The 19,818-nt window shown below is 38.9% G+C and overlaps 2 protein-coding genes and 1 pseudogene across 2 annotated transcripts; 1 reads left to right on the forward strand and 2 right to left on the reverse strand.

Annotated features, from left to right (window-relative positions):
• Positions 1-11,356: 11,356 nt before the first annotated feature.
• LOC103444477 (uncharacterized) lies at positions 11,357-12,776 on the reverse strand. The gene is made up of 5 exons (XM_008383401.4): positions 12,508-12,776; positions 12,356-12,403; positions 12,202-12,262; positions 11,748-12,023; positions 11,357-11,660 (listed from the first exon to the last, which is right to left on the reverse strand). The coding sequence occupies exons 1-5, from the start codon at positions 12,570-12,572 to the stop codon at positions 11,529-11,531; spliced, it is 582 nt and encodes a 193-aa protein (XP_008381623.1). The 5' UTR covers positions 12,573-12,776; the 3' UTR covers positions 11,357-11,528.
• A 193-nt stretch (positions 12,777-12,969) lies between these two features.
• On the forward strand, positions 12,970-16,773 carry LOC103444478 (probable polygalacturonase). The gene is made up of 7 exons (XM_008383402.4): positions 12,970-13,023; positions 13,149-13,606; positions 13,780-14,103; positions 14,864-14,984; positions 15,066-15,240; positions 15,396-15,466; positions 15,852-16,773. The coding sequence occupies exons 2-7, from the start codon at positions 13,559-13,561 to the stop codon at positions 16,550-16,552; spliced, it is 1,440 nt and encodes a 479-aa protein (XP_008381624.1). The 5' UTR covers positions 12,970-13,023; positions 13,149-13,558; the 3' UTR covers positions 16,553-16,773.
• A 272-nt stretch (positions 16,774-17,045) lies between these two features.
• On the reverse strand, positions 17,046-19,075 carry LOC103444479 (protein S-acyltransferase 18-like; annotated as a pseudogene).
• Positions 19,076-19,818: the final 743 nt, after the last annotated feature.

Below are 19,818 nucleotides of genomic sequence, written 5' to 3' on the forward strand. Positions count from 1 at the left end.
TTGTTGGTATTGGTTGAGATACTCAAATGGAAGAACACTTCTGCTTAGATCACCCATTGTCTCAACAGGAAGGACGCATTTGTTTTCTTCTGCTAGGTGCTTAAATATGCGTATTATGCCTTTACTTATCGGATCTTACTTTTTGATCATTTAGGTGGCATGGTTCTTCATAAGGGGGAAATAGCTGAAATGAGAACTGGAGAAGGAAAAACCCTTGTTGCTATCTTACCAACATATTTGAATGCATTAATTGGAAAAGGAGTTTGTGTTGTTACTATCAATGATTATCTGGCCCAGCGAGATTGTGAGTGGGTTGGCCAGATTCCTCGTTTCCTTCGATTGAAGGTTGGCCTAATCCAATGTATGTCTCCTTCTTATACGTACCCTGTATTTCATTTCCTTAAATCTCCATTTCTATTATTTTCTATTTTTGTATTATTTTATTTAGTTGAGTATGTTTGTACTATAATTGACCAATCCCGAAACTACCAAGCACCGGTCAACGTTATACCGTTAAGGACCAAGAAGAGTTTCCCTCTAACTAGGAGGCCAATCACAGTGCAACATGTGTCAACACTAAGAGGCCAATCAGAGGGCGACACATGTCAACATCAAAGGCCAACACAACATGACACTTGTCAAGGCCAGAACAAAGCTAGAAACTCTCTTCTATAAAAGGGGATCATTCTCCCACAATAATCCCTAATGTCATTTGTACTAAATCATTCACTAGTACTCACTAAAGAAGAGCTTGAACCTATGTACTTGTGTAAATCCTTCACAATTAATGAGAACTCATCTACTCTGTGGACGTAGTCAATCTGGGCGTACATCTTGTGTTTGCTTCCCTGTCTCTATCCATTTACATATTTATTCACACTAGTGACTGGAGCAATCTAGCGAAGGTCACAAACTTGACACTTTCTGTTGTACCAAAGTCCTCACTGATTTTGTGCATCAACATTTGGCGCCGTTTGTGGGAACGATACTTATTCCCATTCTCTTCAGCTTTGTCAAGCTGATTTCCACCATTCGTACACTCTGTTTTGACCAGGCATCCCTCTCCAACATAAGGAGCGAAGGAAGCCACAACCAATGTTTTAAAAATCGGCCTAAGCGGCCGCCTAAACGCTTGCCGGTGGCCAACCGTCGGGATTAATGCAAAATCGGAAGAAAAATCAGGACAAGGATTATGCGGGTGCCAAGGCGGGCTGAGCGGCCCTTGGGCGACCTAGGCAGTCTGGGAATTTCAATTTTTTCTGTGTTCGAACTTGAGAAAGGATGAATGCTTCTGGCTTTTCTGGACTTCAAGCTTCTGGTGGTCTGTGTTCGCAAAAGAGGAAGAAGATGAGAGAATTAGTTTCTCTCTCTTCTTTCCACACCCACCCATGTGATCTTTTAAACTTTTTTATATATTTTTTTATATTTTTTTTTGTCCATTCAAGTGTGGATAGCTAGCCTTGACTTTTCTTAAAGAAAAAAGGCTGTCAGGCTATTAATCTTTGTGGCATCAAGTGCTATGGATTTTTTGTAGATGGCGATGGAGCACTCATCTCTTCCTGGACAAAGGGCAGCCTAGCTGCTATCTACAAAAAATTAATAGCCTGACAAAAAATTAATTTTTTTCTCATTAAAAAAACATTAATTGTCAAGTTATCAGTTCATAGCATCAAGTGCTATGGATTTTTTGGACTTGTTAGATACGCATTTTATTATTCTTTTACTATCTTATTTAGAGATTTCATATAAGTATAATTTTTTGTAAGTATCAGTATACATTTATTTACAAGATATATAAGAAATTTACCTAAATCCCCCTAGGCCCCCGCTTAGCCGCCTAGCGTTTTTTAGAACCTTGGCCACAACACATAGAATGACACTCATCTTGCACCTAGTGCGAAGCAACGAAAGAATGAAGGAAAAAGTGTTGCTCTTCAAGCTAAAGTCGATGAGCTAGAAGCTCAGAACAACATGATAGCAATGAAGAATGAGGTTCTCCAATAGCAATATGAGAAGCTCTCCGAGACGCTCCACGAAGTTAGGCATGCTCAAACACACGAGCTTCTTGCCCCCGTGGAAGCTAACCATCAACTGGGTGCCCCCAACACGGAGGGTCACCTGCCTTCGACATAGATATCCTTGATAGGGAACGTGCTACCCATCGATGTGATAATCAACATGAGACTTCTCTCAACCCAGTTGCTTCAACCCGAAGTAGGAGAAGTGGAGGAAGACACCTCATTGCGGAAGGGGCGGAAGGATCGAAATCTGTTTATCGTGACTGTTGGGACTTCTTGAAGCAACGTCGAGAGAACTCCATCCACATAAGCTCAAAGATCAATGACCCAAGGGTTTCTGAGAGACTTGGTCCCCTACCACGGCCCAGGCCACCAATTTAGGGAAAGAGCAACAAGTCCTAGAGAAACACGAAGGTATAGGGGACTCAGAAATGTTCAGATAAACAAACCTTGGAAGTCAGTATGGCGAGTCCAGGGAAAAATCACATGCTCTTGATTAAACCTTCCTACTTCTAAGAGGAGATGGAGATTTACGAAAGAAAGCTCGAGTGGTACATGACTTCACTCAGGACCATCTTGTTCTATATCTCCTTAAGAAAGTAAACAAGTTGAAGGCCGAACAACAAGTTGAGATACCTGATTGGAACCAACCTAGGCCTGACCCTCTTACAATGAGGATCCTCGACACCCTCTTCAAGCAAAGACAAAACAGAAGTTTGGCTTGCAACTCTATACTGGAAAGGAGGACCTGATTGAACACCTTAACCTCTTCGAGTTCACCATGGCATACCGGATGCACACCGACAAAGAACGATGTCTTCTCTTCCCTTCTACCCTTTCTGGCAGAGCTCTAAACTGGTATTGTCATCTTTCACCCGAGACAATAAACTCATTTGAGGAACTAATGAAACTGTTTGTCTCTCAACACATCTTCCAAACCGATTGCTTACATTTTGCAGATGACATGTACACCATTCGCTAGAAACCGGACAAGTCACTACGAGAGTATACCGGTCGCTTCAGCCATGAGTATTCTCGCTGCGCTTAGGCAGATGATAAGACCGTCCTCAAAGCCTTCATGGTATGCCTACGTGATTGTTTCTTCAAGTACATGATCAATGCCAACACTTGGAAGACTTACTCTGAGGTGATGGCACATGCTTACAACCACACCTCTGCCGAAGCAAGGACATACCAAGGGAACCCCCATATGGTTAACCCCTATCAACAAGTGGGAAGTAGAAGCCAAGTTCTACCAAGTGAGGAGATCTTGGTCATTCAAACACCCATTGCATCGTCTCCTACCTCATTTAGCTACTCGCTAAGTCACCAAACATATTTGTCTCTTGGTAAGAAGAAGGATTTTTACTCTCAGCAAGCCCATTACCACAAGAGAGATAAAAGTTCGTATCAAGACAACCAGGGGTAAACGTACCGTTGAATATTATGACTATGGGGCCAAACCTCATTCTTTCAAAGTGAAGGACTAGGTATTGAAGGAAATGCTATTATAAGAAGGTATACACATTACAAATGTTTTGACTTTCAACCGCTTGAGATCTTTTGTCACACAAGCCATTCGACAAATATTTAAAGAAGAGGGAATTCAGACAACTTCTTTTGAATCTTTTGTATTCCTAGCATTGGAATACGAAGATCAAGCTCTTCAGCCCTCTTGCATCTGTTTCAGACATTTCTCCTCTATAACAATGCAAACACTACAACTACGTAGAAAGCTTCGCACTCTTGATCAAGATTGTTCGAAGCAAATTCAATTTATATGGTTCATCCAAACCTTCGACTACTACAAGGTATGGCTTGCATCATACTCTCTTGCTCAATAGTTTGGAAGCAAAATTTGTATATGTTTTCTCTCCCACATTTTCAAATTTCTAGTTTTCCCAAAAAAAAAAAAAAAAAAGAAAGCTTCAACCTCAAAGCTTCAACACAAAAGCTTTAACAAATGGAGGGCAATTACAAATGCCAAAAGCTTTATACATTCTTGATCAAGATAGTGTGAAGTATCAATTCATGGTATCCAACAAAGCTTCAACCTCAAAGCTTCACTTACAAAGCTTCAACACAAAAGCTTCACCAACAAAAGCTTCAACAAATGGAGGGCAACTACAAATGTCAAAAGCTTCACACATTCTTGATCAAGATAGTGTGAAGCAAAATCAATTTATGGTGTCAACAAAGCATCACCTACAAAGCTTCAACCTTCAAAGCTCCACACACTTTTGATCAAGATAGTGTGAAGCAAAATCAATTTATGGTGTCAACAAAGCTTCACCTACAAAGCTTCAACCTTCAAAGCTTCACCTCAAAGCTTCACCTCAAAGCTTCACCTCAAAGCTTCTCCACAAAGCTTCAACCTTCAAAGCTTCACTACAAAGCTTCACCTACAAAGCTTCAACCTTCAAAGCTTCACTACAAAGCTTCACCTCAAAGCTTAACCACAAAGCTTCACCTACAAAACATCACCACAAAGCTTCACCTACAAAGCTTCAACAACAAAGCTTCACCTACAAAGCTTCAACCTCTAAAGCTTCACCTACAAAGCTTCAACCTCTAAAGCTTCACCTACAAAGCTTCACCACAAAGCTTCACCTACAAAACTTCACCACAAAGCTTCACCTATAAAGCTTCAACAACAAAGCTTCACTTACAAAGCTTCAACCTCCAAAGCTTCACCTACAAAGCTTCACCTACAAAGCTTCAACATCAAAGCTTCACCTACAAAGCTTCACCTTACAAAGCTTCATCTATAAAGCTTTAAAAAATATATATTTTTTTGAAAATTCGAAAAAAAAAATGAAAAAAAAAAGGGCAATGGCCTCCCCTTCTTTGAGCCTAACAACTTTCATAACAAATATATATGAAAGATGAGTTTTGGGCTACCACTTAGAAAGGAAAATGGTAAAGTTTTGTTACTTTGGAAACTTGGCTACTAGCAAGACACCTCCTTCATCAACTCCCTTAACTGGAGACTTGGGAGACTCCTATCATATGTGATGCGAAAATTATCTTAACACACAAATTTAACTCTCTTTTGACAATTGTAGTACAAGTATAAGTAGGGATCGTTTTGGACCGGGGATTAGGAGGGCTTGCTAATAACCTCTAAACTGACTCAAAAACATAAAACTAAATTTAAAAACACTTAACAAGACTCACAAGACTCAAAGCAAACTTAAAATACTCAAAACAGCTTAAAACAACCAAATAAACTTAAACTAGACACTAGGAATGACTTTGGACGAAAATTGACTTTTACTTGAATCAAAACACTTAAGAACACAACTAAAACATATTTGAAACACTTTGAAACAAGAAACTAAAAGGGGGGTTTTGATTTGGATGAAGTTGAAACAAACAAACAAACAACAACAACAACAACAACAACAAAGCCTTTTCCCACTAAGTGGGGTCGGCTATATGAATCCTAGAACGCCATTGCGCAAGTTGAAACAAACAAACAAGTATGAAAAATTAGACAGATTGTAAAACAAATGTGAGAAATAAGATGATGGATGGGATAGCTAGAGGCTTTTTCTCCACACATGACATGTATGCAAATAACTCGATTTCCAGTTACTACTTCATTGAATTATGAACAATGCTCCAAATTAACCGTGACATCACTAGTTAACTCTCAGATTTTCCTTATTTTATTGGATTGGATGACATCATTCGACAACCCAAAACATTCTTCCAAAGTTCCCTACATGACATCATAATAGAGATACAATCAAAGATCATTACGTTTAATGAAAATCATAAGTATTGACAAAGCACTTGCAACTATAACATCATGTTACTCATGCTAGAATTAAACGTAACACGATCGTTTATAAGCGACTTCCACTACTTATGAATATAAGTTTGTAACGATTATGTGAAACTTTCTTATATTCTAGCATCGGATTTATGCATATCAATTAAGTGTCGACTCTTAATCAACATATACAAATAAGTTATCAATCAAATAGTTAAGCCAATTGCACTTACGATTCAAGAGTTCATAGCTGGAATTTATCAAATCATATTACACACATAATCATAGCTTTGAAATCACCCCTAGCCAAGAGGGGTTTAGCCACTCATATTCACAACAAAACAAAAGAAAATGAATTTAAACATTGGAAACAAAAGAAAGAAAACACCTAAACGCTCCAACGATCCAAGTTGGACAGCAAGCACGTCCAAGCACTTTCCTTCCCTTTGCTACGGCACAAGGTGTTGGTGAGTGTTTGAAGGTTTGTTTGTATGGAGGAATGGATGTGAAGAAGAATGGATGTGTTTGGATGAAGGTTATGTTGAAATGGGAGTGAATGATCTAACAAAGTATGAACTAAATTTATGTTACACACACTTCCTTTTATAGAGGAAGTGCATGGCAATGGAGGGGAACATGGAGTGGTGTAGCAATTGAGTGCAATGATTCAATGTAATGATGCAAGAATCTGAAATGATAGAGGGAACAAGGAATGGTGTAGCAATTGAGTGCAATGAGTGGTGTTTGAAATGATTTAAGGGTGAAAGTTAAGTGATGATGCAAACCATGGGGGTAAAATGGAGTGGTGTTGCAGCTAGGGAACATGAATGATTGTGCACATGGTAGAGAAAGGAAAGGGAGGTGGAATGATGCAACAAATGAGTCAATGGAGGGAACATGGATGATGATGCACGACATAGGAATCCAAAGGGAGTGCAATGGTGGTGCACAACAATGATGGAAAGGTGAATGGTGGAGTGACACCCCTTTGTGGCTGAGCTCTTTGTCCGTTTTACATTAATTCTTTTTTCTCTTTAATACATTTCTAACCTCTTTAGTCTTCAATTTCGTCCATCCACCTTGCTCCATGCATGTGCTATTCATTCCAAGCCCAAAACTGCTCCAAAATGCACCAAAATGCATCTTATTGCTTCATAAGGTTTATGAACCTACAAACACACAAAAATAGCTTAAAATACATAATTAACTAAGAAATAACAATATAAATGCATGAGAACAAGCTAATTCAGTCGCATAAATATGCTCCTATCAATATGCTACTACACCTCGGTAATTGAAAGTTTCGCGACTACTCAGTGACTTGGATTTTTCAAGTTTCCAATCGAGAAGTTTTCCTCACTCAGGAAATTAAGGGAGTATTACCTCAACCTACATGCTTCACTCATAAAGCTTCAACATACAAACTTCAACAAAAGATAAAAAAATTCAAAGAACTTAGAGAATGAGGCCTTGGTGTATTTAACACAATATGTTGAAATGAAGTAAAGCTTATTTATTGATATCTCAAGTTACAAATATGTACATATACATGAATCAAAATAAACAAACAAGAGGGAGCCTTCACAAATGTTGCTCACGAAAAGTCTTAGCAGTGGGCAGAGCCCCAGAAAGAAAAGGCACCAGAGGGTGATCATTCAGAGCCTCAGTACTGGGTAGAACCCCAAAAGGACGAGGCACCGAAGGTTGATCATTTGGAGCTTCATTATATGGTACAGTCCCAGAAGACGAAGGCAATAAATGTCTTTAGAACAAACCCACAAACCTTAATAATCAAGTAAAATCTGACCATCAGATTCCTGCAACTGGTCAAACTTCCTCTTCATGTTTGTAGCATAGTCATGTGTGAGCCTGTGTAACTGTTTATTCTCATGCTTGAGCCCTCGGATCTTCTATTTGAGAGTTATTACTTAAGCCGCTAATGATTCAACTTGGCGGGTTCGAGCACATAGACGTTGGGCCATTTTAGACACAGAACCTGCACGCTGAACACTAAGAGCCAGAGAATCCTTAACAGCCAACTCATCAAGGTCGCCAAAGAGCAAAGCCTCGCCATACCACATCCCCTACTTTGTCTGCATCAAAAGTATCCCATATCATTAAGGCTGAACGAATTCTTGATTTGATGGACTTGTTTTGACCCTCAAATTCTTGAGTCGGCCTTATACTCTGGAGGAAACTAGAAAACCCTTCAGCCCAATTCAAAAATAAGTCTGTGGAAAGTTACTTCTTCAAAAGCAAAAGTATCTCATATCATCTATTCTTCTTTTTCTTCTCTTTATCCTTCTTACTGCTTGCAAGATAGGGAGAATGAGAACAATCAGCCAGAACTCGAAATCAAACTTCTGATCTGGGACTGATTGCTTGGAACTCTGATTGCTTACCTTGGCTATCATCTCTTTCGGCGGATCTCTTCGTTCAAAGACTTGGGGGACTCCTACTATAGGGTTTGTATCGCGCTTGACCAAGTTCGAAACTACAAGTAAGCTTCAAGTGAAATTGATACATTACCTTGTGCATCTCCATCGGTTAAAGATACCACCCCTGGATGGAGGACAAGTACTTCCAGAGAAGATGCCACATCTACCTATGAGACATATAAGGCAAGTGAAAACGATACCACACTTCGGTACTTAGAAGTTTCGTGATTACTCAGCGGCTTGGATCTTGCAAGTCCCCAACCGAGGAGCTTCCCTCACTCGGGAACTTAGGGGAGCACTGTTTGTACCATAGTTGACCAATCCCGAAACTATTGAGCACCGATCAACGTTATACTGTCAATGATCCATAAGAGTTTCCCTCCAACCAAGAGGCCAATCACAGCGTGACACGTGTCAACACCAAGAGACCAATCACTAGGCGACACGTGACAACATCAAAGGCCAATCACAGCATGACACGTGTCAAGGCCAGAACAAAACTAGAAATTCTCTTCTATAAAAGGAGATCATTCTCCCACAATAATCTCTAATGTCATTTGTACTAAATCATTCACTAGTACTCACTAAAGGAGAGCTTGAACCTATGTACTTGTGTAATCCCTTCACAATTAATAAGAACTCCTCTACTCCGTGGACATAGCCAATCTGGGTGAACCACATACATCTTGTGTTTTCTTTTCTGTCTCTATCCATTTACATCCTTATCCACACTAGTGACCGGAGCAATCTAGTGAAGGTCACAAACTTGACACTTTCTATTGTATCAAAGTCCTCGTTGATTTTGTGCATCAACAACTTTTAATGACAATATTTCCTTGGCTTTAGATATTGCTACCTTTTGAATGATTTGGCCCCAGAGTTGCTGAGGAGCAATTGTTCAAGTTATGAAGATTTGCAGGAGTACCTTCGTCTTCGTGGTCGTGAAGCATATTTGCAGAAAAGGGTCGGTAAAAGAAGTTTTCATTAGAAGACATTTGATCGGTTATTGAGAATTTTAAGATCTCAGCCCATTCAAAGGAATGTTTCATTATAATTAGAAGGGGCAATCTTCTGATAATTATGATTACGATTCTGCTAAAATGTGCTAACCATGAATGAATACTCTGACAAATATTTGTGCATGTTCTTTGTGTAATACTCGCTAAGATAATCGCGACTAGCTACTGACAAATGCTACTGTTGTGACCTTTTCTGAATGTAAATTTAATGCTGCCTATTGATAGACCAAGTCCTGCAAGTGATCTTTTGCTATGACTAATCTTGGCTTTGTAATCTAGGCTTGATATCAGTTTTCTGGAAGGCATAAAATTTTGATTATCAATGTTGTTGAACTGCGCATATCAGGATATTTTTTAGAGCAAAGCACCAGGCTTGACGAAGGATGCTGAAAGCTTCTTAGTTTTGAGCAATATTGATCGCCTGTGGAAGGAGCATTTACAAGCACTTAAGTTTGTTCAACAAGCAGTTGGTTTACGTGGATATGCTCGGTGGGATCCACTTATCGAATACAAGCTTGAAGGGTATAATCTTTTCTTGGAGATGATGGCACAGATTAGAAGAAATGTTATATATTCCATTTACCAGGTGTGTATCAAATTGTCAAGTAAAAACTTTTTCATAAGAAGCATGTTTGTCAAATATTCCTAGTATTCCAATTCTGGTTTTGTTTTTGGTGTTATTATTTGGCAGTTTCAGCCGGTGATGGTAAAGAAGGAGGACGACCAAAGAGAGGATAAGAATTCGGGAAAAGTTGTCACAAATGATAGGAGTAATAATGACCCTGATCCGGTGAGCGCTGTCTGAGTCTTCAGCAGCTGCGACCCCCCAATCTAGTGCTTAACATCTACACGGGCATAAATGGTTATTTCTGGAGAAGATGAAAGGAAGGTGCGGAGAAATGGAAGCTTCATTCCATTGTGTTGATTGGTATATATATTACTGTACAATTGTTGCAAAGTAAAATTTTGGAGAATAGGGTGTTAAATCTCCAAACGTGTTTTTTAAGAATAGGAAAAGGGGGAGGTGGTTCTGTCTACTGCATTACGAAAATTAGAACTAAAATTAGGAAATTTGTTGTAACACTTACCATGATCATAATTATAGAAAGGCTTTTTAGCTAAAATGGTCACTGAGATATACATAACACATCACTTTGGTCCCTGAGATTGAAAATCAATAGAAATGGTCTCTGAGATTGTCCACCATCCATTATTTTGGTCATTCCGTTAAAATTTTCATTAAGTGTTCCTGAGCTCTTGGTCGAAAGTTTGGGCAGTTTTCAAAGCTTTATAACTCAATCGTTTCTTAACAAAATTCGACCCATAATATATCAAAATGAAGATAGGAAAGTGTAGAACAAAATTATAAGTATTTGGAAGCCCAACGGTTGCCGGAGATGATTGGAAAATAGCCTGAAAGGTGATTGGTCAATGGGAAAACTAGAAAACTGAGTAAATTTTAAACGTTCATAACTTCTTCAATACTCAACGAAGTGATTTAAAAAAAATCATACTTCTTGACGAGACAAAGAGAATGATACCTTTTGCGACGGCTAACTCGTCGTGATTTGGCCGGAAAACAGCTTGAAAACGGCTAACTCGATGACCAAGACAGCCATTTTCAAGTCGTTTTCCAGCCAAACAATGACGCGTTAACCTTCGAGAAATGTATCATTCTCTTCGTCTCATCGAAAAGTATGATTTTTATTTTTGAATCACTCGATGTCGTTGAGAATTGAAGAAGTTATGAACGTTTAAAGTTTACCCAGTTTCCGGCGAGTTTTCCAGTTTTCCTGCAGACCAGTCACATTTCAGGTTATTTTCCGGCCATCTCCGGCAACTATTGGGCTTCCAAATGGGTATAATCTTGTTTTACACTTTCCTATCTTCATTTTGATATATTATGGGTCGAATTTGGTTAAGAAACAATTGAGTTACGATGCTTTGAAAATTGCCCAAACTTCCGGCCAAGAGCTTCGGGACACTTAACGAAGTTTTTAATGGAATGACTAAAATAATGGATGATGGACAATCTCAGGGGCATTTCTATTGATTTTCAATCTCAAGGACCAAAGTGATGTGTTATGAAAATCTCAAGGACCATTTTGGATAAAAAGCTTTATAGAAATTACAAGATTACCGTATCTTTGTTCCTTTCATTGGGTTCTTCATAACAAGTTAACTGCATAATCAGGCATACATGGATACAATACAGTCACTGAAACAGAAACAGCACCTGCAACTGTTGTCTTCAACATCTATACACACAGGAGGCTCATCTCTGGACTTTTCCTTGTGTTGTGGTAAGCATTTGAGAAGAGTTGAGGCATTCACTTCCGACACCGAGTTGCATTGTATTACCACTAAGAATCTCCTCAAAAAGAAGATTGATGGCATTTCCTTTAGCCTGCAAAACAGAAGAACGTACAATTCAAAGGAAATGGCTTATGTTGGAGCACTGAATGCGTTTCTAAGGAAGTAGAACAAGGGCTACCTTAACTCCAATGGCAATGGCTGTTTTAAGTTTGAAAAGTTGACCCAATCTCAACGAAGCTCCCTTGTTATCTTTGAGAAAGATGACTGGGACCTTCCTTGAAAGAGCCAAGCTTGGCAGGTGCTTTGACAGCCATCGTGGATTGCAATCATATGCGATCACAACAGCCTGAAGCTCAATGCATGCTGCTTTACCTGCCAAGCTGCTTGCTCTTGCTGTTGGTGGCATGCGTTCAAGCACGCGAGTCACGTCATTCACCCCTATTGCGAATAGTTTCTACAAACATAATACAATTATTCAATTTTATGAATTATCAAACTTGTTCTAAGTAATATTATTTCTAGTTCTACTCGCAGTCGCAGTGTTGGAAGATGGCTCAACTTCAAATCTCTCTTCCCGTCAATTAAATAACGAAAAGAAAAAAGACACCTTATCAAACAGAAGATACACAAACCTTGAACCATATCTTTTCTGGTAATGACTTGCCATCCTCAAGTCTTGTTGACTCTATTCTTCTGTATTACAAAAAAAAAAAAAAAAAAAAAAAAGCATTAGACTAATGTTGTCGTTAATGATGACAAGTCTCACTCAAGTTTAAAGCTATTGACCTCTGAATTTGTTGGAGAAGACGATCGAGACGTTCCCCTTCATACAAGCTACATATTTAGCAGAGATTAAGTAAGTTGTTAACAATCGATATGTCGAAAATAATTGGAACTCAAAACGCATCAAATACTCAAAGGAGAAAGGAGGCACGTACTCTTGGTCTTGAGGGAGAAAGGCAGATTTGGAATGCCCTTGAGAGTTTTTGTTTCTGGGCGGCATGTTTACGCACACCGACTGCTCGACGAAAAACCTCAACCAGCCTAACCTACTTAAGGTTTTAGCAAAACCGGAAAGAAGGAAGAAAGGGTGGTTGCCCCAATAGAAGCGCCAAGCTTTGGGCCTACAGAAACAGATAAGAAAAGGCTTGTGGACTCGGAAGCCAAGCCCAAGATGCTACTAATAATAATTTGTTGTCCTGTCTCTCTTTCCTTATTTTTTTTTAATTATTTATTTTTTAAATTTTTTTTCTTTTTTTATAAAAAACAATTGGTGACAAGTCACGGTTATCCATTTCTTCTAAAGGCCGGGAAAACTCTCCTTTGTTTTAAGAAACTATTAATTGTTTCTCTAAAAACATCTTTCATATTAACTTTGTTAAAAGAAAAAGAGTTTGTAACCTCATTTTTGAAGTGCATCGAACGGAACGGAAAAGATACAGATGGAAAACTGTGTATAAAGTCTTATTTGTTTATATGTATTTTGTTACAATTTAATATTTGTTATGACTCATATGAGAGTTGGAAAAAAATAAATGAATGGAAAATATGACATTGGTTTGGTTGGCAAATTTTTCAGGTCAAGTCAGAAGACTCAGGCTCTTGTTTCAGAAGAAAGGGAGAAAGAAACCCAAAACTAATAAAATTGAGGGAATTACAAAGGAAAAAGGAAGGAGAGTTGGATTTGGAGCAAGTAAAGAGTAATATTGACAAAACGGGGAAGAAAAGAAAAGGCATCCATCGGTAGCCACAATTACAATACTCACTTTTTGTCGGTATCCAATGTCACATGATGACATGAATTGAAAAGTGCAATTGAGCAGATGAGCAGATATCCATGGAGATTTCAGTGATTTTCTTATTATACTCTTAATTTTGGGTGGGGGTGGTGATCTCCTTCCTTCTTCTGCTCACAAGTCACAAGGAAAGGAAAGGCTGGGAAGCTGAAGCTGCTTGGATCATCTCCTTCCTTCCTTCATATGCTATGCTATGATGAGGACGACGACATCTTCTTCTTCTTCCACTCTCACTGTCACTGTCAGTTCCTTAAGTCTTGTTTGATTAACTATAATTTTTTTTGAGAGAAACCATCAAATTCCGTCCTTTGGTTCGTTTGTGACTCACTTCAACATCAAATTATACCAATTCTTAGCATGCTAAATGCTCTCTTTATCGAGATTCATCTCAAAGTCAAAGTTACGTGTGTTCAGGTGGTGGACGTGCTTCTGCTACTTGCATTGCTAGGCGCTGCTGCTCCGTCGTCTGTCAAAGGCAGCCCAAAGTGCAGCAATCAGGCCAACTCTGGGGAAATTCGACCTCACAGTGTCGCCATCACTGAATTTGGCGCTGTAGGAGATGGGGTCACTCTCAACACAAAAGCCTTTCAGAATGCCGTCTTCTATCTCAACTCTTTCACACGCAAGGGTGGGGCCAAGCTTTTTGTCCCTGCTGGCCGCTGGTTGACAGGAAGCTTCCGTCTCATCAGTCATCTAACCCTCTGGTTGGATAAGGACGCTGTCATTCTTGGATCAACGGTAATCTTCCGCTCACCTTCTTTCCAATCAGTTCAACAAAAATTTGTGAATATGCTTGCATTTTGCAATACACACACACACACATATACAAAGACAATGCAACCTGATTGGTTGATGCTAGCCCTCTCTCGGTACATTTGTCCGCAGCTTCGGCTCACTTTTGATTCATTTGTTGTAATTAAACTAAAACAGACTCCTCAGTATATTGTATTGTAGGAACGTGTCAATTTTGATAAAAGAAGTTGTATATTGATATTTGTGTAAGATTTACAATGGACAAGAATACATAGATGGAAGAAAGTAGGAGAAATAAACAACTACAACCCTCTCCATACTTTAAGCCATACCTAACATCTCCACGAGAGATTGAAAGGAAAAATAACTTTTAAATCTTTTGGTAAGTTGGTAGCCACAACCCTAACAACTTGGTAAGGTGGCAGCTACAACCATACGTAATCTTCCAATAGAACGTATTTCACAATCCTATATATCACTAGTGTCCATACTAAGCTTATTGTCAGAATTCTGAAATGCTCTTAGTGAGAAATTGCCAAGTGTATTGTGCATTCAGGATAGCTTATTTATTGTGATCATTATTGGTTCATTGCTAGTCCCAAAAGTATACATTATCTTCAGTCTCCTTTCCAGATAAGAGTTGAACTCCAATTCCAATAGGGCACTGCTATCTGTTTTGACCTTGTGGCCATGTTAAAAATACTTTAGCTCATAATACTGAATAACTTCTTCTGTAATGTTTCAGAAATCCGATGATTGGCCAATTGTTGAACCATTACCATCGTACGGTCGAGGAAGGGAGTTGGCAGGAGGAAGACATCGAAGTCTCATCTATGGATGCGATTTGACAGACATTATCATAACAGGTTGGTAGTATTTGATGATGAATCGTCTCTGGTATACATACACTTTGTTTGATTTATAGATGTTGCTACTCTATCATGCAGGTGATAATGGTACCATTGATGGCCAAGGTAGCATCTGGTGGGATTGGTTCCATAGCAAAACCCTGAATTATACGAGGCCCCATTTGTTGGAATTGATAAACTCAACTGGGGTTGTCATCTCAAACTTGACCTTCCTAAATTCACCATTTTGGACCATTCACCCTGTATATTGCAGGTTAGTTTTATGATTTATCCACAAGGATTGAATATCATCTGTCTTCCTTGCTTGGTAGATTTCAAGTGTTTTGAGTATTATATGAATACTATGGAAAAGGGTAAAGATTCTATGAATTAGAGTGAGGAGTTGAGGCTATTTTTCTGATTGAACAGCCATGTAACTATCCAGAATCTGACAATCCTTGCTCCTCTCAAGTCTCCAAACACAGATGGGATTGATCCAGGTGAATAACCAGAATCTCCTTTTCATTATGAAGATAACATTTTCTTAGTTTAAGCAATTAGAAATGCGAATCACTAATGGTTGATTGTCATATAAATGTCAAAACTTGAAAAGTACTTGTAAAAGGCTATGGGGCGTTTTGTTTAACTTCTCGGTATAGACTCTAGAGCATGGAAAACATCATAGTTTTGCATGTGAAAACCGTATTATCCGTCATCGTTTCCTCATTCTCCCACTTGAAAATTTCTGAGTGTCAAAAAAGCACATAATATCACTTTCATTTCTGACCAACTGCATCAACTTTAATCTGCATTCTACCTTCATTTAGCAGCTGTAAACTACAAGCAAACAAATTTGTTCTTACCCATCCATTATAATGCATCCAGATTCTTCAGATAATGTGTGCATTGAAGACTGTTATATTAGCACTGGTGATGATCTGATTTCCATCAAAAGTGGGTGGGATGAGTATGGAATTTCATATGGTCGACCCAGTAGAAACATAATTATTCACAGAATTACCGGTAAAACTGAAACAAGCGCTGGAATTGCAATTGGAAGTGAGATGTCAGGAGGTGTGTCAGAAGTTCATGTAGAAGACCTTCACTTTTTCGGTTCTAAAACAGGTATCAGGATAAAGACCTCCCCAGGAAGGGGTGGTTATGTGAGAAATATATATGTATCAAACATGAACTTGGATGGTGTAGGCATAGCTTTAAGGTTCACCAGTCAGTATGGGGAGCACCCAGATGAGTTTTACAACCCAAATGCCCTCCCTAAAGTAGAGAGAATTACTTTTAAAAATATCATAGGAGAGAATATCAAAACTGCTGGTCTCCTAGAGGGTTTAGAAGGTGAAAAATTTCTGAACATTTGCCTATCTAATATTACCCTTAACGTGAGATCAAAATCTCCATGGAAATGCTCTTCTGTTCAAGGATATTCCGACCTAGTTTCTCCAGAAACTTGTGCGCCTCTCAAGGAGAATATCTCCCCACGGCATTATTCAGATTGTTACTCTCTATCTGATGACACATGGATTTCTTCCAGTAATCAAAACAGAGGTGCTCGGTGGCTATCTTGGTAGATTTAATGAAAGTCGCCTTCTGTGATTGCTGCAAATTTGATCCTTTCCATTTCCCAGTACATCATCCCACTGCACAGATGGAGAAAATAATGCCCGACATTAGATGTTAAGCGGAGTTGCCAATTTGTGGTTTGTGCCTTGGAAGATGGTACTGAGAAATTATATTTCTTGTAAATATGTGCAGAGTAACAAATAATAATTGAGTGCACTATTATTTCTTCTCTTTGCTTTTCAAGTAATACAATGCACACTGCAGAAATTCGGAAGAAAAAAAAAAACAAGTCTCATGTGGCTGGGTCGAAAACCATCAGAAAACTCACATCATAGGAGTCTTCCAGCAATGATTTATGAACATTCTAATTTATAGTTAGCTTTCTTTTACTTCAATGAAGCATATAGTGTAACTTTAGCATAAAAAGAAAAATAAAACTGTTGACAGTTGCTTCCCGCACACAAGAGCGCAGCGATGTAGTGTTTAAAAGAATTACATCCAATGGCAACGGGAGGTATACTAATTCTAAGCGTGCATATACATTAATCTCCAAGAAAATCCACATAAGATATCGTGGGTATACACACACAGGTGGCGAATGATGCTTTCTCAAAGGCTGAGAATCAATTTCTATTTAACACAATCCTCCCTATCTCGGGGACGCCTCACTCCCATTCTTCTACGTAACAGAACATAGAACCTGCCTTGATATGTAGGTTTCCAGCTTCCTCGACACCTCCATCAAGTTCAATTCAAAGTTGTTTCGGTACTTGTGCTTTGGTGAGGGCACAGTGCCGGAGAACATAGTCAGTGAACCAGAAACCCGCCTTCTTGGGCTTGAAAACTTTCCGCCGGGTGACCCTGGCATCCACCCTTTGGATATGAGAAGTGTTAAGCCCGATCCTACAGCAGTGGTCGTGCCTTTATCTGTGCTCGTCATCAATGGTCGACATTTGGTCTCTAACGGTAATGGTTCAATGAATCCTCTTCTGTAGGCGGCTTCTGTTTCACAATCCATCCTCTGGCTTTCTCTGCTGTTATCGATGCTTTCTCTGTACTCAACTTCGTCAGCCTTCAGGGGTCAATGCTGACATGGAAGCCTTGTTTCTTAGTTGAGGTAAAAGGCTGAGGATCGCTATCAGTTCTTATGGACAGCCTTTGGTTGTTCTGAAACTTAGAATAGCAATTTATCCCATAAGTCATGCTGCAAATAGACTTGCATGCCTTCTGAAATCTGAAGAGGCAAAACTAGGGAAGGCTGTATGTATATGCCGTGTAAGATATAGACTTTACCTGAGTTGGACCTGTCCCTCGGCATATAAACCGAGATATTAATGAGGGAGCTGTCAATTAATGTAACTTACCAATAACAAAAGGAAAATCGTAAGGAGAATGAATGTGGTGTAGTTCTTTTTTCCGATGCAGTTGTTTAACCACTGGAAGAGAAGAACAATTGAATTTTATTTTCCGTTGTTTAACTACTGGAAGAGAAGAACAATTGAATTTTATTTTCAGTTTTGAATAACATATCCTAACTACTTGATATTTGAATTTCTAAATTGAATGAGAAGAAAAGGAGTTGTAACAATTTCTCACCCGGCAGTAGTGGTCAAAGCTATCAACACAACGGTTGCAGGTCCTGCAGTGCTTGCCGTGTTTTTTCACCTGCAAAACAGAATTATAATTACTTGTGTAAATACAAATTATATGATGAGAGTGAGATATCTAAGCTCGGATTAGGATTAGGGATTTAATCCGTTACCTCAAAGTCGCAGAGTGCACAGAAAGAGATGTCGTCCCTTAAATCAGGAGAGACAGCTTCTTCTTTTATGAGGACAAAGGGAAACGGGAGCAAAGGATCCAACTGAGCGACGGTCTTCCATGGGATCTTCCTCTCCACCCTCCTAAAGAAGCTCACTACAATCTACCCGAGAAGGAAGCCGTAGTTGAGCTTTGGAAGGCCTTTGCCACCTTGAGGTTTCTTCTTGTTCTTCTTCTTAAGGCTGGCTCTGTCAGTTGGGTCAGTGGCTGTGCACCTTATGAGGAGAAACATGACCGAAACAGCCTGAAATTGACATTTCAAATTTCAAAGAAAATTAATTCACTCGGATATGAGATGTCATGCTGATATGGATTGATAGAGAAGAGTGGAGTAGAGTAGAGTACCACAAAGGAAAAGACGGACTGTGATTCGACGATTCTATTTCCGAGGAAAAATTCAAGGAATGTGTAGAAGACCACCACAAGAGAACTGTAAACTGCAATTCCAACAATCTGCAATTCCCACATTTACATTTGGTTCGTAAATTAAATCAAAGGCTACCAATCACGGAATTACCAGTTAACAAATGAAACCAAAATATGAAATGAAACCAAGTGAGTCGGAGTTACCTGCAGAGATGGAAAGGGCGTTACCAGCCATGGCATCTCCTTTTCATTTCCAACAACACAGACAACACTAGGCTAGACTTTAGACTAGACTAGTTGCTTAATCGTCTTGCCACTTGCTCCTTCTCCGGACACAATACTAGTACTACTAACTAATATTTATTTCTTTTTTTTTTTCTTATTCTTAATTATTTAAGAGCAAATTTAGAAGTTTACTGGAGAAAATTTTCTATTTGGAAGTTAAAATAAGATAGTTGAGTCCAAATAAAACTTCCTTCTGAAATAAAGTGTTGGTATTTAGACAATCTTTCATCATTAATAAAACTTGAATAAAATGATAAAGATTGAAAATCAAAGAAACAGAGTGCAGAGAGCTTTGGAAACAAAGAGCTGATGCTTTTTCTTAAAACAGAGATCTTATATTTTCATTTAGATATTTCTGATATATATGGCTTAATACATAAGCTGACTGAAGTAATTGGGTCGACTGATAAAGAGAATGTGTCGACTGATAAAGGCAACAGTCAACCCTTTTACATATAATCAATTTAAGTAAAGCATTAACTTTTAACACTCCCTCTTAATGCTTTGCTGCTTCACTCCCAAAAGTTCTCTTAGGTAGATGAATCTGTCATTTGGTAATGCCTTGGTGAAGATATCAGCAACTTGATCTTCTATCTTGCAGTAAACCACATCCACTTCCTTGTCTTCCACATCACCTCTGATGTAGTGATGCTTCAGAGCAATATGCTTTGATTTACCATGACAAACAGGATTCTTGCTCATGGCAATAGCTGACTTATTGTCACAAAGGATATGAGTTGCTAATTCTTGTTTCTCACCAAAATCTTGCATAATTCTTCTCAGCCACACTGCTTGAGAAGTT

Source organism: Malus domestica, chromosome 09, assembly GCF_042453785.1.
Source record: "Malus domestica chromosome 09, GDT2T_hap1".
Taxonomy (NCBI): domain Eukaryota; kingdom Viridiplantae; phylum Streptophyta; class Magnoliopsida; order Rosales; family Rosaceae; genus Malus; species Malus domestica.

What these genes read in the sequence shown, in the direction of transcription:
- LOC103444477 (XM_008383401.4), bottom strand. Translation starts at nt 12,572, where the DNA reads ATGCCGCCCAGAAACAAAAACTCTCAAGGGCATTCCAAATCTGCCTTT. An exon ending in TTTCTCCCTCAAGACCAAGA is followed by an intron (nt 12,404 to 12,507) that starts GTACGTGCCTCC and finishes CTAAATATGTAG; the next exon opens with CTTGTATGAAGGGGAACGTC. An exon ending in CTTCTCCAACAAATTCAGAG is followed by an intron (nt 12,263 to 12,355) that starts GTCAATAGCTTT and finishes TTTGTAATACAG; the next exon opens with AAGAATAGAGTCAACAAGAC.
- LOC103444478 (XM_008383402.4), top strand. Translation starts at nt 13,559, where the DNA reads ATGATGAGGACGACGACATCTTCTTCTTCTTCCACTCTCACTGTCACT. An exon ending in GACAGACATTATCATAACAG is followed by an intron (nt 14,985 to 15,065) that starts GTTGGTAGTATT and finishes TCTATCATGCAG; the next exon opens with GTGATAATGGTACCATTGAT. An exon ending in ATTCACCCTGTATATTGCAG is followed by an intron (nt 15,241 to 15,395) that starts GTTAGTTTTATG and finishes CTGATTGAACAG; the next exon opens with CCATGTAACTATCCAGAATC.